Source organism: Seriola aureovittata, chromosome 19, assembly GCF_021018895.1.
Source record: "Seriola aureovittata isolate HTS-2021-v1 ecotype China chromosome 19, ASM2101889v1, whole genome shotgun sequence".
Taxonomy (NCBI): domain Eukaryota; kingdom Metazoa; phylum Chordata; class Actinopteri; order Carangiformes; family Carangidae; genus Seriola; species Seriola aureovittata.
This window is the reverse complement of record NC_079382.1, coordinates 4,903,921-4,923,643: the sequence shown is the minus strand read 5'-3', so window position 1 is coordinate 4,923,643 and position 19,723 is coordinate 4,903,921. Positions and strand designations below refer to the sequence as shown.

General features: G+C 39.3%; 1 protein-coding gene across 7 annotated transcripts; it reads right to left on the bottom strand.

The window, feature by feature from the left end:
- Positions 1 to 113: 113 nt before the first annotated feature.
- tdrd6 (tudor domain containing 6) lies at positions 114 to 18,484 on the bottom strand. 7 transcript variants are annotated; one of them, XR_008830510.1, is made up of 21 exons: positions 17,979 to 18,478; positions 15,343 to 15,419; positions 7,517 to 13,217; positions 7,137 to 7,216; positions 6,928 to 7,008; positions 6,610 to 6,673; positions 5,808 to 5,881; positions 5,582 to 5,636; positions 5,217 to 5,284; positions 5,086 to 5,131; positions 4,893 to 4,987; positions 4,653 to 4,724; positions 4,029 to 4,047; positions 3,841 to 3,908; positions 2,529 to 2,583; positions 2,287 to 2,330; positions 2,114 to 2,177; positions 1,587 to 1,654; positions 1,143 to 1,266; positions 928 to 985; positions 621 to 651 (listed from the first exon to the last, which is right to left on the bottom strand). XR_008830510.1 is itself a non-coding variant. In XM_056405728.1 (20 exons), the coding sequence occupies exons 3-20, from the start codon at positions 13,185 to 13,187 to the stop codon at positions 560 to 562; spliced, it is 6,774 nt and encodes a 2,257-aa protein (XP_056261703.1). In that variant the 5' UTR covers positions 13,188 to 13,217; positions 15,343 to 15,419; positions 17,979 to 18,474; the 3' UTR covers positions 114 to 559. The 7 variants fall into 7 exon arrangements, 4 of the variants coding, with proteins under 4 accessions (XP_056261703.1, XP_056261704.1, XP_056261705.1 ...); XM_056405728.1 differs by lacking the exon at positions 1,143 to 1,266 and having other exon boundaries at positions 114 to 651; positions 17,979 to 18,474; XM_056405729.1 differs by lacking the exon at positions 1,143 to 1,266 and having other exon boundaries at positions 114 to 651; positions 4,908 to 4,987; positions 17,979 to 18,474.
- Positions 18,485 to 19,723: the final 1,239 nt, after the last annotated feature.

Below are 19,723 nucleotides of genomic sequence, written 5' to 3'. Positions count from 1 at the left end.
ACAAAAATAAAACCCAAGATACGTGTAAAATATGGGACCTTTTAGATGTGTCACACCAAACTGGAAAAACCGAACAAATTCAAACAAGGTTGAAGGAAAAACCACAGCTCAGCTCCATAGATCTGTAATATTTATTTTACCAACATAAATGTCTTCAACACATGCATGTATCCACACTACAGAAAACGTGTTGCTTCCTTTAAAACTGTAGCATTTCACTGTCAACCTTTCAAATCAGGCTCATCTTCAAGAAAAGATTCAATACTTAAAGAATTTCGTGGCAGTTTGTCAGAACAGATCATCTAGAACACAACAGCGATCCAAGTAACACTGGGTCATCACACTCATAGACAACAAACTCCAGGTTTCGACAACTATTACTGTACAAAGGCACTTTTAACCAGATGGTTAAGTCAAAGAAGAAAGAACATCTGCTGGGTTAACTCAATAAATCAACACTGCCACTGAGCAGTTCAAACACAACAAAGAAAAAAACTGAACTTCAACCTGTTCAGTTCAACGTAACTAAAGCATTTGCAGTCGATAAACCAGAAGACAGTTACTCCACTGGGTGCTGCTCCACAGGCAGAACATCAGCAGAACCATTACTGATGATCAGAGAGAGGTGGGTTACCTTTGACAGCTGGACCTCTAATAAGGAGGGAAAAATAACAATTCATTTGGTTTTACAGACAACACATCACAGACTGTAGCCAAATGATTGTTCAAATAAAGAGAGTGGCCTGGCTGCTGATTGTTATACTATAGATTTGACACTTAAACAAGTGAGGACGTTCTGTTTGACGAATAAATTCCTCCGTCCTCACGTCTTTTCCTCACATCTCCGCTGGGAGGAGCTCAGGCGTGACAGAGACATGAGAGAGGGAAGAGAGGAGCCAAAATGGAAAGCACATCACCATGACTTACCAAAACTGTCATCAGCAGAAGACAACGTTTCTTCTGAGAGCACAGTATCATCAAAATCCTGCAAAATCATCAGCAAATTCAAAACACTGACATAAATCACTTCAAAACATTTTGGATTTCAAAATTAAAACTTCTAACTCTCATCTACAATATTATATGTTCAGTATAATTAATAGCAATCCATGAAATACCAATGTAGTGCTCGTTTGATTTACATTATTTAAACAGTCCTGAGGTGGTGCAGTGAGGTGCTGCGTCACTGGAGTGAGTGAAAACCTTGTCCTGGTTGCTGCTTGTTTGACATCTACCACACTGCTGGCCATTCACTGTAAATGCACACTGTACTTCTATTATATGGGGCATCCATACAGCCTATAAAGTGCATATACCCAAGTAATATGGACTAACACACTCTTAATCACCTGACATGAGCCTCATTTTTAGTACATCCTGACTGTATAACTGACAGTAAGTAAGTACGTCAGTCAATCTACAGCTACATCTACACATAATACCCATGATAAATACACACTTTTTACTTCTACACACCTTCTGTCCATGAGGGAAAGGTTTTATTCAAATTTGGTCATCAAACCAGTGGACTTGCATCAGAATGAAAATCAAATCAACAGGCATAATTTTTTCCCTGAATGGTTTACCTCCTTTTGTTTGGGTGGTGTATGCAGCAGCTGCTCACTGTCCTCTGTTTCAGCCTGTTGTTGTTGGTCTGGAAGAACAGGAAGATATAATTACAATCAGGCTTACAAACATGACAAAGATATGGTCTGTTTCTACATTCAAATAATGGAATCATGTTTATTGTCGAACATGTAAATCAAGACAAATGATCCGAGAAAACTAAACAATGAGGACGGACTTGTTTGGCCACTAGGGGTGGGCATGATTAATTGATGATTGATAACTGATCGTTAAGAATTTTGTCGATCATTGTAATTGGATGATAATTTCTTCTTGGAATAAAGATTTCATCTAGGAAAAAGACACTCTCTTTAGTATTTTCTGACACAGGCATTTTTTAAATATAAATAATTAATAATGAATCGATAATTTATCGTTAGTTTTCCCGATGATCGAATAAGGAAATGTCTTCCAAGTGCCCATCGTTATTGGCCACTATTAAAATATTGAACTGAAATTCATTTATGCATATTTTGTTGACCATCACCTCTGCAGATGTCCATCAAACAGGTCTCTCCAACAAGACAGGTCACCTCCTCGAGCAGGTCACTCTGAACGGGAATAAAAACAGCATTCACTTGTCAGATGTGTGACGTTGTGCCATTTAAGAATCGTGTTGATTATCATATATATACACACACTACATAAATACACTATTACCATATCTGGACAGGAGCTTTGTGCATTGGTGTCAGATAGCAGAGCTGCAACCACAGAGCAGGTGAGTAGGCTCATACATATAGTTTGTATCAATGTTTTTAATTAACTGTTATCCAAAAAATATATACATGAGGAATGCAAGCAGATGCAAGAGGAAGAGGAATGTGGGACAACACCAAAAAATGTATAATTCAAAATCTAATTTGACAAAAAAAGATGACACTACTACTGTAACTACAAACCAGAAAGTTTATCTTCGTGAAGATCCGACATCTCATCTTCAATCACTGTGTTATTCTAAAACAGAACACAATAACTGAGAGCTTTCTCCAATACAGACCAGAGCCATGTTCATTAAACACGGTTTAACAGCAAATTCACCAGGCCCGTTAATTCTCATCCAACTAACTTGGTCCTTTGAACACAGGTACACAGTGTGCGGACTGATTTCGTCAAGTGTACTCTTACTTTGAAATAAAAGAGTGCTGACCATGTGATTGCAGTTACATGATAGGCATGTTGGGACCGCTTTCTTGTCCCGTTTCCACAGTGACAAGAAAAAGTTTGATACATTTGGAATGACCTAGTTTTCTGCAATGACTTCTCCAATGATTCCCTTCAATTTACCAGTGATATGATCTTCATATAATTCGAGTGTAGACAAACATAGTGTCTATAAGCTAATATCACAAACAATTACCAGCTTTTATGTATTTTTTTTTAATTTATTTATTAAAGCAAGTGAACCCTTGGATTGTGGTCAAAACTCCATTGACAGCAACAACCTCAAACAAGCTCTTCCAGAAGCTGCTGATCAGACCTGCACAATGTTCAGGAGGAAGTTGAGACCTTTATTCCTACAGAACTACTTCAGCTCAAACATATTCCTAGGACGCCTGGTGCGAGGGGCTCGCTTCAGCTCATCCCACAGCATCTTGAGTGTTTTTTTTATTTATTTTTTTATTTTTTTATGAGTAACTCCCACACTTCCAATCTAGAGTAATTGTTTGGACTCCAGGTTTGATAGCTCCTCACTTTTGTTGATGTTATTAGCTGAGGGGTTCACATTCTTTTTCCAGCCTATGCAGCGATGATGTTTTCTATGTGGACAACAACAGTACAATGATTTGTGGTTATCAGTTAAAATAGGTTGTTTGTTCATAATTCTTGGATGAAGACGTGACCATATTTTGGGACAAATCTATACATAAATGGAGGTGATCCCAAAGAGTGCACATACTTTTTTTTGCCTCTGTATATTACCGTTTCAGCTAGACATGACCAGTAAATATGGTCAGACTACAAGTGATGATGATGCATAATTGTTGAGGTTCTCCCCAATGGATGTGCAAGAGACTTTCTAGTGATAATCATAAGTCTGCTATTAAAATGAATCCTTACTAAAAAATCTCTCAGAAAACAAAACCAAAAAAATTGGATTCAAGACAGATTGTCAACATCTAAGTGTCATCTAATCTGGATAACAGTTATGCAAGTACAAACAACAGAGCCAAAAATTCTCAACTCATTTGACAGAAAAGGCTGCACCCTTACCTCATGAGGTGTGACCTCCTCCTGTTGGGAAATGTCTAAAATTTCCATTTCATGCTCTGAGGGAGCTCCTGTGAAGATAATCACAATCATTTACTGCATCATCGCACTGTATGTAATGTGGAAACACAACAGGAAACCTGTCTAGAACAAGAGTACCATTCATGGACGTAGACCTGGAAATGACTCACCAAGTGATTCATTCTGGACCTACAAATTAAGAAATTGCCCAATTTTAATTTCAAACAATTAAATTAACTTAAAAAAAAAACATTCTATGGATTACCATTCAGACAAATGTATATTAAAGCAAACATGGAATAAAAAATAATGAGTAAAACAAGACAAAATACAATGCATACTAAAGCCCAATAAATACAATGATTCTACTCCATTCGTATACATTCACCAAGCATTTTATTAGGAACACCTATACACCTGCTTATTCATGCAAATAGCCAATCAGCCAATCGTGTGGAGCTTCAGTTAATGTTCGCATCTAACATCAGAATGGGGATAAAATATGATCTCAGTGACTCTGACTGTGGTATGATTATTGATGTCAGACGGGCTGGTCGAGTATTTCCACTCCTGTCAGTCAAGAACAGAAATCTGAGGCTGCAGTGGACACAGGCTCACCAGAACTGGAAAGACTGAGGCAGCAGAAATCATGTAGCATCCATGCCACAAAGAACCAAGGCTGTTCTGAGAGCAAAGGGAGGCTCTGGCTAGTATTAGTATGGTGTTCCTAATAAAAATGCTCTGCATGTGTGCAATATGTACAGTACTTTACATAAAGCATCAATATCTTATACCTCATTTGATCCTTTAACTTTTGTCTTATGCAGGTCTTCTTTGATGTCAGGGCCAACATCTTCCTGGGGAAACTTTAGGAATAAAACCTCAATTAACCATTATGAATTAATTAACAAAAGAAAAATGATTCTACTATGAACAGCAAAAAACAACAAAAATTAAATTCAGTGTTTTACCTAGGTGCAATTAGACCTGGAACCATGTTTAAAAACACTGCAGATGCACAGGAAGACACTCACTGTGATGCAAATTACCATTTCCTCTGCTGCTATACTGATGAGACAATCCTCTGTTGCACTGGTGACTTTGCTGTCATCACTCAGCTCATCTGGATCTGCAGTGCAAAGGATAAAAAAAAATCCCTGATAATCCAACACTGAACATAACATTACACTGCATTCCTGGCACATTGTCTTGTTGATCATCATATACCTGTGCAGACATCAGTCAAACAGGCCACCTCTTCAAACTCATCGTCCTGAACAGCAATAAAGACAAAATTCACATTGTGGACATACGTTTTGCAACTGGATTGTAAAACTCTGTGCATTTAAATCCTTTACTATATCTGGAGAGGGAACAGTGCAGCTCTGCGGCTCAATGGTTGCTGTGTCAGTGTCAGCTGGCAGGGCTGCAGATACAGAGACAGTTTAAAGCAGCAGGTTAACCAAGAGGCCTCTTTTCTCATATTCAAATCATGCTCAGTAGGCTCAAGGATGTCAATTCAATGATTTACAATATTTAGTCTAATAAAACTAAAGTTATTCCACCATCCTATGTGCTTTAGACTACATGCTAAACTGTTGGCTGCAAATACAAGTTGTGTTTGCACTTCTCTTATGTTAATTTAAACATATATAGATTTAATAGAAAAAGCATGAGGGATGTCTAAACAAGCAATTAAAAGACTGAGATGATGGCAACAAACCGGAATATGTATCCTCATCATGAGCCAAGGTCTCCTCTTCAGTCATTGAGTCATTCTAAAAACAGATCAGATTATCAATCCGTCACTGACCTGAGGCCAAAATATGTTGATGTCTATAAAATTGTTGTACACAGATAGTCAAATTAGTCATTTGTACAGTATTTACCCGTCACAAGAAAAGTAGCAGTGGTAAACCTCTACAAGTACTGTATTTCCATAACACTACCTTCAAATGTGTGGCAACGCATGGCACCTCTGAGACACCATCTCCAGCTTCAATTTCCTGCTCTGTGGGAGCATCTGTGAAGACAATGGCACTCCATCATCGAAACACAGTCATTTCAGAACACACACATACAGTATTGCACCATTCTTCATTGTGACTGTGTGTTACCCTTTAATTTTATTTTCAGTCAAGTTTTCTGGGGGTTATCTAGTGACTTTTCAACACTGCCATGGAGTCACTCAGCTATGAGCTACAACTTCTGTCCCTGTTTTTAGCCTACATTTGTTTGTACTTTGGCAAACTGGCACCGTTCCAAGCACGCTGAAATAGCTATTTGCAGTTCCTGTTTGCAGCGTACCTATGGATGTACAGATGACAATCATGTGATTACTTTAATAATGAAAAAGACTTGAAACATGATGATTCTGATCAGCCTTTCTGGACTTTTATTCTCAGTGGGCTAAGAAATAATATCCTCAAGAAGTGTATGTCAGAATGAATCTAAAAATCTGTCTATCATGTTTGTGTGTTCAGGTTTTATGAGTAGGAATTTTAAGGGAACTCTAAGGGTTTTAAAGTACCTTAACTGCCTCTGTGAGCTTTGTCACAGCCCACTGCTGCCGCTCCCACTGCTGACTGTGTTGGTGAGCGAGGCACACCGGCAGCCAAACTACAACAACTAACTTCCAATTGTTTTTGGAACACCGGCATGCTCATATCACTTTCACCTCATGTAGTGTGTTACGTTAACACTCCCCAAAACCTGTAGAGTGTTGTGTGAGTTGAAACAGGAACCACTCACCGCATAGCTGCTGCACAGGAAGCACAGGAAGCACAAAGGAAGGCAACACCAATTCAGTCTGAATCTGTGAGAGGACAAACACACAATTAAAAGCAAGAATAAACTGTTTTGCAAAATGTCTTTTTTGACACACTGAGCACCAAAAGATTTGATTTCACCAAGTGCTTTGTATAGAGATAAGGTTAAGCTCATCACTCAATCTCACCAAACCTATCTGGTTACATATTCTACTTCTCAAGTTAAGGGGGAAATGTGTATTTTTTCTTGATTAAACTGCCAATTTAAGGTTTTCATTATAGCGATGCAAACAACACGTACCTGCTTTAAGTCTTTCCAAGTTATATCACTAGCTTCTTGCAGATTAATGCTCTTCCTGGGACGAAAAGCTTCACGTGGAGCCTTCAGGAAAAGGTAAAACATTAGACTTCAGAGCAATCTACCTATATACACATAAGGTAGCACGCTGAAATCATGGAAAAGCCAAAAACTACAGACACAGCATGTGCAAAGTCACTAACACAATTTACCATTTTCACTACTGTCACACCACTGAGAGAACTGTCCCTGGAAACGGCAATCTCATTGTCATCCTTGTCATTAGTTGGATCTGTATATGCAAAGAAAATAGCAAAAAAAGCTAAATTAGCGTCACACAATCATTGACCACAACTTGACAACTGGTTGCAATCAGCTGTGAGTTAACGAAAGATTACAAGCAAAATAAAAGATATGCAGAACACAAAATTGTTACAATTTTACATTCTATATTAATATGATTTCTAAAATATAACATTAAAATAAACTAAAGTTAAACTAGATATAGCTGATTATTTTATTAGTAAGAAATGCACCATACTGTGTACCAACTGAATACAAAGACAAAAGGAGAAATGCATGTGATGCTTACCAGAATAAATCATGGTGTCAAAGCTGTTTCCCCTGTTGTAGGTTTTCAGCTCTTCAGCTGAAGATGTCACTGGAATCTCTGATTTATCCATGTTTTCCTTAAGGTTCTCATCCAATGGAGAAGCCAAGCCATCTGGCCCAACAGAGTCCATCACTGAAGCACCCTCCTCTTCAGAGTCTTTGTCAGTTTCACCCACATCAGGGAGCATGTAACATATGTTGACTCCTTCAATGGAAGCACTTTTTTGAGGTTCAATAGCCATATTACATTCTGTTGATTTCCGATCCGTTTTGTCTTCTGGAGACTCAGCAGAAGAATTTTCAGGGGTTTCACTGATCTTTCGTCTACTTGCTAGTTTGACATCATCTGCTCTGTGAGTTTCAACGAGCTTGTCAGTGAACTGCTCTTCACCACGGTCCGTCTGAGGATGAATGCAAGAAACAGCAGTATCGATTTCTTGGCTTTCAGGATACTCTAGTTGATCCTCAGGTAGTGCAGCCTCTTTCACAGTTGAGTCAAATTGCAGTGGCGCTTCATATGAAGCGGTCAGTCCAATAGTATCAGGTTTGCTTTCTGTTGTGGAGCTCTTCCACCAGGTTTTCATTACCTCGTTTATCACCTGGCCATCACATTTCACCCGCACAAAGCATTTGATGTTTTCTTTATCTCTTGTTACTCTAGTGACAGTCAATTGTAACAACTTGTCTATTGTAAGTGTGGACAACTCATCTACTGCGACACTGTCCCAAGATCCGCATGAAGAATCAAAGCCTTCAAGCTCGCATAAAAATGCCTGTGGAGGAGTTACCACCAAGTCAGGGGGCATTTCCCTTACATCTGTAATGTTAACTCGGGACTTGTTTCCATAGTCCACAAAGAGAACAGAGAGTTCGTCTCCATCTTTGTCAATGACCTCTGCACGGTACCAAAGCTGATCGTCTGAAAAGAGAGCAATGCATGGACTGCCAAGGGAGAGAGCGTCTGGGTCAATATGTTTGTGGTCAGCTGCATTCCCAACTTCGGAGACATCTGATGCTATCTTGTGGAGTTCTTCAGAGTCAGCAGACTGACACCAAAAGGAATGAGCATCATTTATAGTTGTGATGTAGATCTGCAACTGCTGTTCCTCTGAAAACACTTGTTGACAGTAAGAAGGTAGAGATCGGGAATTCTGTGGTGGTTTCTCTGAGTTATGGGCAGGTTTTTCCTTAACTTGTTCAACTTTCTCTGGGATTTGAGAACCATAAGTTGAACATCTTGTAGATGATTTGCATCTGATATTCACACCACTGTCTTCCATGCTTACTTCCCACACAGATCCTGACTGCCTGATAAACTGGCACTTGAACTTCTTTTCTGCGTCACCACCAATGTCTTCTTTGAAAGCTGACAACACTTCTGGATCAAACATTTCCTCTTTTCCGAGAGTTGCAGCATCACTCAGCATGCAGTGTGTGCTGTACATGGGTAGTTGCAAGAAAGACTCATGGAGTCTGCCTATCTTGGAAATTGGTGTCATTGCTGTATTTCCAAAATCAATAAACTCGACAAGAGCCATCGCGTTGCCACGGATTTCTCTTACAACCGCTCGGTACCATGAGGAATCATCTGCAAACTCTGCTTGAACAAGGTCACCTGGATGTACATCTTTGATGGCACTGGTTTTCAGGGCTGATTGGGGATCATTGAGCTTTTCAGCAATGGAGAATATTTCACCCTCATCTCTTACAAGTTGAACGTAAAAACTCAATGGGCTGTTGCAGTGCGAGGCATAGACATCTGCTTCCATACCTGATGTGATAGATTTTGATGGCAGGTCTGCAAGTTTAAAGAATTTTTCAACATTGTTTTCCTCCTGAGATTCGGCACCAGGTGACTTGCACATGAGCAGTTGAGTATCTGTGGGGACATTTTCTCTTATTGGTTTGACATGGGCACCTGCAGGATCAGAACCATTTCCCATATTTCTTGGTGTCTTTCCACATGACTCTCTTTGGTGAGGAGGTCTGTACAGCTGTAACGGAGCAGCTTTGAGCTTCTGACCGTTTTGAGAAATGTGGCATGTAGACTTTTGTGCAGACTGCATGTTCATGTTGGCAGGTTTTGTCTCATCTCTCATTTGTCGTGCAGGTTTTGGAGCAGAGAAACTACTTTTCTGGATATTTTGGTTGTGATCTTCCATTTCTGCAGGTTTTTTTGGGACAGCTTTTTGAGGCTTTTGCACATGTTTTGCTGTGGCTTCAGTTGCTCTCCGACACTGGTAGACAACCTGCTCTTCTGTGTGCATCTCAATCTGAAACATCTTCTTGATCTTTGAATTAATCTGAGTGTTTCCATGATACAGCTCAACCAACACTTTCCCATCAGGTTCTCTAGCCACTACTAGTGCTCGGAATTTAAATTCTATTGCACTCGTTTCAAACCAGCTGTTCACCTCACTGGGAACATTGGCTGGGACATCAGAGAGTCCACACACAACTGCTTGCACAGGCACAGACATGATATCGTTAGCCTCTCTAGGAACTGGAAGCAAGTCAGATTTATCCACCTCAATAGTGTCACCATAATCCACAAAGTGAACCAGGATTGCTGGCTTTGTGGCCTTGATCTGTCCCCTGTACCAGTGCCCATCAGTGTACTTTGCAAAGCACAAAGTTCCAAAGACTGCCGGGATCTTTACATTCTCTAGCTGGTGGCAGAGATTGCTCACTTTGACCTTGAGATCTTTCATCACATCAGTGTTCCTCTCAAGTTGGCAGTAGAACTGATTGACATTGTTTACACATGTCACTGTAATCTGCTCCTCTGTCCCAGTTTTGACGTTGTGTGTTGAGAAGTAGTATGAGTCCAGACGGAAAGACGGTCCAGAGGTTTTCTTGGGAGGTGCATTTTGGACAAGGTTGACCATGCTGGTGCAGACACTCTCAAAGGGAGTTTCTAGATCTACAATGTTGAAAACAATCTTCTGCTCACTGTACATGACAGCATATATGGTGCACTTTAAAATCACAAAGTTGGATACAGCCGTTTCCACAAAATTGTGGAATTTTGCTACTGCTTCATTATTCCACTCATTTATGGCAGACGTGGGGTCAACAGGGTTCAACAGACTGCATCGAAAAGCTTGACCGTGCAGAGTGAGGAATTCTGGGCATATCCTCCTCAGATCATAGAGGGAGACCATTTCTGTCTGGCCATAATCAACAAACAAAACGTCCACATGAGGTGTTTCATGTTTGAGAATTACAAGGGCCCTGTACCACATTCCATTATCAGGGTGGCGAGCAATACAAGCCGTTTCTACAAGTGGCTGAAATTCACTGCCTGCATAATGAGCCTGTATGTCATGCATGAGCAACTTCAAGTGCCCCGTATTTTGTACTAATTGGCACCAGAAGTCATTTGGACTTTCAATGTAGGACACAGACACGTCAAGGACACTCCCAATGGGAAACATGTGCTCCTTGAATGTAGGAATTCTTCGTACAATGCTGGCAGGGCCAACAGTGTTTTGGCTCTGAATAGAAATTCCATTGTGCCTGTATACACCTGTGAGTCTGGCATCTGGATGTTGTGTGGGAGGCAGAATGGCAGGTTGTATGGACATTTTGGCTTTGGGTTGTCTCCATGTGTCAGCCCTCTCAGCAAGGTTAGAACTACACATTAGTGTACTGAGATCTCTTTCGCCCTGAGTTTTAGGATCCGTTAGTTGGACCACATAGCCATCATCATATTTTGCTGTCACGTGTACATTTAGTACTTTATCTTTGACTGCTTTGATGAAAAACTCAGAGGCACTTTGACTCCATCTCCCATCTTTTGCACCGACACCAGCCAAGGTGCATTTCAGTGCAAGCCTTGGCAGCTTTTTGAACTTGTCAGGTAGGGTCCTGATGTTCATCCTGTCAACTACTTCAGCATTTCCATAATCAACAAAGAACACCTTGACTTGTGTCTCATGAACTTCAGAGACAGTTGCTCTGTAGAAGTCACCATCTTCTGCCTTGGCAGCACAGTAGAGCCCAACAGTTGGATTTTTCACAACATTTTTATTTTCTGAATCTTTGTACAAATGATAGATACTATCCATCAATTCATCTAACTCATTTGCATAGTTCTGTGTTTGGATCCAAAACTCTGATGGGTTGGATACATGCTGAACAACTGCAGCATGTGAGGAGTTCAGGGAGAGTTCTTCTGCTGGCAACTTCTCTGCTAGTCCTTCTTCCCTCCCTTCTTTCTCCTCTCCAGTTTCTCCAGGAGTTAACATCTTTCTTTGATTTCTTTCTTGCTGGGCTGGACGCTGGCGGCTGTATGTAGGGCTACGGATGGCATAATTTCCAAGTGTTTTCTCACACTCCAGCAGACAGCTCTCCTTGGAACCAAACAAATTGTTAATGTTAGTGTTTTCATCCCCATAGAGTGTGACATAGTGAACACCCTCAGAGATGCTCTGGTACTCAAATTTGGCAATCACTGTCTTGCACAGAAGAAGGTTCCTGAGAAGGTCAATCTGGCTGGATGTCCATCCAACCCCTTTGTCAATGATTCCATGAAGGGAACAGATGTAAGTCACAACTGGCATCCTGAAAAATTCTGCTGCCAGCGGTCTTACATTCTCCACTTTAACAAACTGTTTTGTTCCATAGTCAACATTCAACACTTCCACCACTCTGTTGACTGGGAATACCTGTTGTAAAACAGAACGGTACCATCTGCCATCATTTCCTCTTGCAGCACACGGAAAACCAATCATTTCTGGACCTACAATGCAATTGGTCATTCTGCCCTCGAAGCACTGTGTGATTTGCTCTGAGAGTTTCTTCAGCTCTTGTGAGAAGACCTTCAACTGGCAAAAAATCCGCTGTGGATTTGTCACCTCTGTGACTACGACAGTCTCCACAGTTCCTGCTGGCAGCTCTGGGTACATGAAGAGCTCTTGCTTGTGCAGTCGCTCACCTGCTCCCATGGAGATCGGTTGAAGCTCTGGCGACACTCTAGGTGCACTTTGGGACTGAAGTGACAGGAGCACAAAGTCCTGGAACATGTCTGGAGACAGCTTCTTGGCAAATCCCATCTCATGCATTTGTTTGGATATGCAGGGGATCTGCAGGACAAATGTTCTGTGGGGAACCAGTACATCTTGCACGTGTGCCTTTACAGACTTCCCAGAGAAAGATTTAAGAAATTCGAGAGCCACTGGAGACCATCTGTTCTCAGGTGAAAGTGGTAACACATTAGCAAGCACACAAAATTCCACTTCGGGTGGCAGATGGAAGTGCTCCTTCTTACCCCATGCCAGTTTACCTGTGGTGTTACTAGACGTCATCCCTTTGTCAATGAGGAACACACTGTATTTTGAGCCATTTCTTGAGACTATTCGGGACCTGTGCCAAGTACCATCTATCTCAACCAAGCACTGGTCACCAGGACTTCCTTCAAACTCTTGAAATGTGTTTCCCGGAGACTGAATGTCTTTAGCCAGACTCTCATAATCTACTGTCCTCTCCTGGCAAAATTTTCCCCAGAACTCTACAAGCACACAAAGGGGATGCAAGTGGACCCTGGTTATGAGAATTGTTACATCTGATCCTTGTGTAGGTAGTCCTACGATTGAAGACATTTTGGCAGTTTCATGAATTCCAACTACCCATGACTTGTCACCTCTCATCAACACTGCTGTGTAAACACTGGATGTTATCTGGAAAACATACACACACAACACACAAAAACTCACATCAAATCATAACACCCCATTCCAATTTACCTCTGATCTTTAGAGAAAAAGACAGAATAAGACACAAATTAAAATAGCATTGCTTATAAATTTATCAGAACAAAACAATAATAAAACCTGTCTTTTTTTTTTTTTTTAAATCACTTGGCAACAGTTTAAAAAAAACTTCTAAATATCTCTCAAGCACGTTTATATACATTTTGTACTGTGTTACTCATAGTTTACTATGACTGCTTAATGACAGTTTTTTTAATTTTTTTAACAAAAGTAAATTAGTCAGCAATATAGTGTAAATCAGTCATGTGAATGTGCCTGTACAGCAGGGAACTATTACTATGGTCTAGCTTATATACACTGACTCACCAATGTCACACTCTGGCTTTATTTCTGCTTCTAAAGGATCTGAATGACCACAGAACAATAAACTGTCATGTTCAGTTGCTTCAGGCACATCTTCATTTTCAGAGTTGACACTACTGTCAACAGATCCCTCATTGACACACCTACAGTGTACCATTACATAACTGTGATAGAATGTTTTTCTGACAGTAGGCAGTAGTATAAACCAACTTCTTCCTTTTTCCTTATCCAGTGACAATGAACCATACAGGAAATCAACATACACACACAAACAAAAACCACATTAAACACAACACTACCACTCATTACCAGAATTCTTGTTGACCTGCATTTTAGAAAACGGGTGAATCAAACAGATCACAATTATAACTAAACCTAACAATTTTATGACCAATTAATCAGATGTTTATCTGCTAAATACATCATTTGGTCAATAAATTGTACTATTACAATTTGTTGAGGTCAAAATGATGACATCGAATTGCTTGTTTTGCCAGATTAACACTGCAAAACCAAGAGAAGATTACTTCAACAATGAACTGATAATCAAAAAGTAAGCTGATTATTAGTTTTCTATTGATCTATTATTAGATTAATCGACTAATTGTTCAGCTCGAACCATATATGTTGTATTTTTTGAAAACATTGTGATGGGTGGTCTGCTCAACCAGTCAAGTTGCAGTTTACATCCATTATCTGTCCAGACTCATAATACATGAAGTGAAGAGTATGAAGAAATTTAATAAAAAAGTATTAAGTGCATAAATTAGCAAAATATCAAAATGAAAAAAAACAAAAAACAGTCAAATTCCATGTAAGTGTTCACATGCTTGACCATTAAAGCTCATTCTGATAGAAGAAAGTTGAAGCCATGACAGTACTTAGTAGCAGATGCTTTTACTAAATAGACATCCACTCTAATCATTCCTTTGCGCACAGACAAGGCAGAAACTGAAGGTTTGCTCTCTAATTCATTTGCACTTTGCGTTGACAAAATCTCAGTCTGATACCTACAGAGGGCAGCTCACAAATGTTAGTTCCATGGCTGGCAAACTGAATAAAGTACAATCACACACTGTTCACTCAACTTCCACAGCATCAGATCTCGTAACCAGAGAGTATTTCTTTAAAAAACACAAACAGAGCTCAGATTGGTGTTGAGTCTTTTTTTTCAGTGTATCCCTCCCATAGATGCAATCTCAAGTTTCACTGCAACATAGGCGGCGTTGGCTAACCATCATAAGTCACGACTGTTCCATAAGCTGTGGTGGTCTGCATAAACTGTAATTATTCACATTACAGTTAATGAGACTGTTGTGACAATTCACATAGCCAGCGATCATCTACCTCACTTTTTTAGATAACCTTTCTGTAGACGTTGCAATAACTGTCCACAAAGAAGACACTTTACATATCATGCAGCCTTAACTGTACCACTCACAACAACTATCCCTCATTACATTTAGCACAGATGTACATGTTTATTTAGAAAATACGCAAACACAAAGCTCAATCTTGGGATTTTAAGAATCTATGCTGGATATTCTGCTAAAAATTGCAATTATTCAGAAGAAAGTATTTTTAATCAACCCCACCAGACGTTGGCAGTGATCCAGAAAACAGGTATTAGGTTTCATTCCAACACCAAACCAAGTGAAATACTAACACACAAAGTTGTTGAGGTCTCCCCAGGAAATTGGTTAGCGCTGCCATACACTAAAATACTCACTGTGTCTTTTTGTTTAGTGATGTTCACAGAAGATGGAGCTCGCACAAATCTTGATGAGATCAGATGCAATGGGATATCTGAAAACATGAGGCCCAATGTCATCCAAGTTCACAGAAACTCATATGACAGCGTCAACCAATTGCATGCAACTGAATATAAAGAGGCAGCGACAATTAAGTAGTGATAGCCAGGAGTCATCAGACAATGCAACAATCAGTCAAAAAGAGGGATTTCTTTTTTGTTAAAGAAAAAAAATCTGCCAGTGCAAATACACTGAATTCAATTTTGTTTCGAGTGTACTGCATGTAGGATTCATCAATGATATCATTTGCAATGATCACTTCATATAATACACGGTTTCCACCAGAAATGTTGTTAGACCCAGGGGCTGGGGGTGCATAGACTTAAAAACTATGAAGACAGCAAAGAGCTGGACAAAAGCAAAGCCATATGCAAGATGTGGAAGAAGCCAACATAACAAGAAGCCGTGTGCACCTCTTTGTACACAATGCAGCCGGTGCACCAGGGTACATTACCAACGCACATTACTTACCAAACTATTATTTCTTAGATGTGTATCTAAACTGTTAAATTAATAAGTGAATTAATTCTCAATGTAAACATTCATATTTTTATTAATGCACAAGGTTCCGATATTGAATGGAATCAGGACCTTGTAAATCACAATTGAATCGATTTGGGAAATAAGTCGTAACCAGGATTTGTCCCATTATGCCAGATGGAACTTTAAGATTCTGACTGTATATTTGAAACCTTTTAATGGTTAAGTGCCACTATTCATTGCAGATATATTAAAAATTTAAAGGTGTTATATCTTTAAAATGTAATATTGTTTTGTTAATTAAAATAAAATGGCTAATATTTTGTACTTTTCACAGATTGTAGATATTTGCAATAAGTTGACTTCAAAGTGTACTATCTGTGAGATATCTATTGAGCATATTTTTCATTGGGTTCAGGAAAGTCACATCTTGTAATGGCTTGGTTTGTTGCACACTAAATGATGTCATCTTGTTACGTGTGTCTGGACAAAATATTAATCCCAGTTCCTTAGCAAAATACATTTATAATATTTAGAAATTTCTCAATTTCAAACTTTTCTTCCTGTGTGTGTTGTAAGATCCCTTGCTCTCTCTGTATGATCCTCAGTGAGGATTACTGTTGGGCAGCAAGTTAAAGGGATCACAACAATGTCTCTGAAGAAAGCTATATTTCACCACAAAGGACTTCTGGTGATGTAAACAAACAGTGGCATCATCTTTCAAGTCAGAACATCCACTTCTCAACTTCAATTGTTCCTTGTTTACTCTCAACTTAGCTAAACTTGAAAGATCAACTTTTCCAATGGTGTACGCTGCCTTGTGACAATTGTCTGCTTTTTCTGGGCTTCTGCCAATAGAGCGAATTACGATTGCACTCTTTCATACATTACTAGGTATGGTGCAATGCACAAAAGTTGCCCAAAGCTGTTTCAGGCGGGACTAGCCTAGAGTTTCTTTATTGTTTTCAAATGCTACTAGTTAATGATGTCAGAAATTAGTTTGATATTGCGAAATTATGATTATTGAGCTAAGGAAGTGAGATTAATATTTTGTCCAGACACATTAAACAAGATGACATCATTTAGTATGCAACAAGGGAAGCCAATGTATGCTGTAACTTGCAAATTCCCTGAACCCAATGAAAAACAGGCTCAATAGGTATCACAGATAGAAAACTTTTATGTCAACACAGCACAAATAGCTACCTAAGAAATAAAACTGAGAAATGCATTATTACAGTCTGTAAAATGTACTCATGTTCTTATATATCTGCAATGAATTTTAGCACTTCCTCATAAATAACGTTTCACATTAATTTTTGAAATGAACTGGGAAGTCCAAGGTGAGTTGGTATGACATGACCCCTGCACTAAGCTAATTAAGTCAAACTTTGGCTTTATTTCTTCTTCTAAATTAGCTAAATGACCACAGCACAGAAAACGTCATCTTCATCATCAGCTGCCTCAAGCACATCCTCTTTCAGACAATAGGCTGACAAATACTCCTTCTGCCTTGTCCGATGACACAAAATGAGCCACACTTTTACACCAGAGATTTGTGAAAATAAGTAGTATGAAGAATAGAAGGGACTTGGACTACAAGCCTTGAATGAATAAAACGAGTTATAGACCGGGTGTAATATTGTCCTGAGTCTGTTATGATCAGAGGTATCCCTTCGCATTTAACGGTTAAAAAGACGAAGCCCATTCACTATAACTTAAGTGTCACATTGCTAGCAAGGTACATATTTTGATTTTAACTTCATGCATTAATCGTTTCAGTCGACGGTAACGTTAGGGTTATGAGTCTGTTTAATTTACTTTGGACCATAAACAATGGTATTTCATTTTATTATTATGTGGGTTCCGGCTGCCAGCTAACTTAACGTTAAATTCAGATGTAAATTAGCAACTGCCGTTAACGTTAGCTTCTTTGAGCACCGTGCCCAAGTAACCCGAATAATGAATTCTCGGCTACTAGTGCTACATAACCTGTCGGGACATTAGCGTGGCGACTGTCTTGCTGTTTAGATTTAAACACATTTAACGGTACAGGTGACACACAATAACTCACCTTTTTTTTATTCCTGGCGATCCCGCCGAGTCTTCTCAAACTCACGGTGATGGTGGTAAGCTCAAACCAGGTTCACCCCCAGTCCACTAAACCCACGGACAGCTGCGACGCCGCTAACTTTTTTCCAGCCGCCTAAACTCTTCACATTTAGCTAGCTTGTTTTGGTCCAGCTCCAGCGTTGTTCTACTGGTGCACACTGATGTATCAGATGATCCGTTTAACTGCTTCCGAAAAGGTTTTAGTGAGGCTAAGAAAAAACTACAAATTCCACAGAAAACAAAAGTTAGTAACGGTTACTTAATGGATAAGGGTACCTAGCCAGGCACGTGCTGCAAATCCATAACGATTTCCCCCTTTTTTTTTTTTGCACCCTCGACCCGGAACTGGCGTTCTTGACCCTGCCACAGTAAATGCACAAATTAAGCTCAGTTCAACGCTGTTTTTTCATACACTCCACTCAGTTTAGACATTGCTGCTTTGCAAAAATGTCACAAAAAAACTATTATTTTTCATTGAAAGAACAAAAAAAAAAAAAAAAAAAGCAAATTAGCATCAGATCTATTTCAAGTAACCATGGACTATATTTAGTATGTGAGCGTTAATATCGACAGAAATTAAACCCCCAAATTTCAGAGCCCAAGCTGACTAATAAAACATTTATATCACCAAGCCTTGAAAGCCTGACTCTGATCCCGATGGTGCAGCTCAATAAAAATAACTCCTTGTCCATATTTATACTTTTATTTATCAGGGTGAGATTAAAACTGCTTAACACCACATCACATAGGAGACATTTCGTTTTGACTTTTCATTACCTTCTTTCATATAGCAACTAATGACAATGTCCATCAAGACTGTTATGCCTTCGCCTTAGGACATATTCAATTGGGCTGGAAAAGCAAATACATGGTGCTGTCAGTTTCATTATATACATTTCATTTTTGAATTTTTCTTGTTTGTTTGTTTGTTTGTTTTAATGTTAGGACCAGGAAAACATTTCAACACATCACTAAATGGAGGACACATGATCAAAACACAACCTTTGAGTTACAGAAACTTTTTATATTTCTTTAGTGAACAGACAAACAAGTCGTATAACTTTTGAAGGGGTGATGAGGAAAGTCTTGCTTCAGAAGTTATTTCACCAGCACCTTACCCTACACAGATGGGATGAAAGCAACAGAAACTGATAGATGTACTAGAATTGTTAAGATAATTTGTTGAGTCATGCATGATTTGTAGAGCGTAATTTAGTGTCACCGCAGATCATTTTGTTGCACTAAATTTTAATTTGAAAACAGATTGATTCTTGCTTAAACAATTGACATGTTGTATTCTCTTGCATAACCACTCACTGATTTCATCATGTGCCTGAGACCTTCCACAGACTGTTCTGCAATTTTGTCCCCAGCAATAAGAAATACCATTTCTTTTTTCAAATTGTCAATTGTTAACCATACCACTGAGGGAGTACTATCATGATAATAAAAGTTTGTCTGTGTTCATATCTCATGTCGTTGAAAGTAGAGTCTCCAAAGGATTTGATGTGCTTTTGACATTTGGAGGGTTATAGTGCCCCTGACTAAAAGCTGGTTGATTAAAGTTTGGTAGTCATCCAGGTGGAAAAGGTATAGGTGGAAAACTACACTCTTCTTGCAGAGATGGAAAGCAACAAAATACATTTATTTCAGCAATGTCCATACAATATGCTTTTGTGCATTGCTGAACCTCAATTTTTTGGGTTG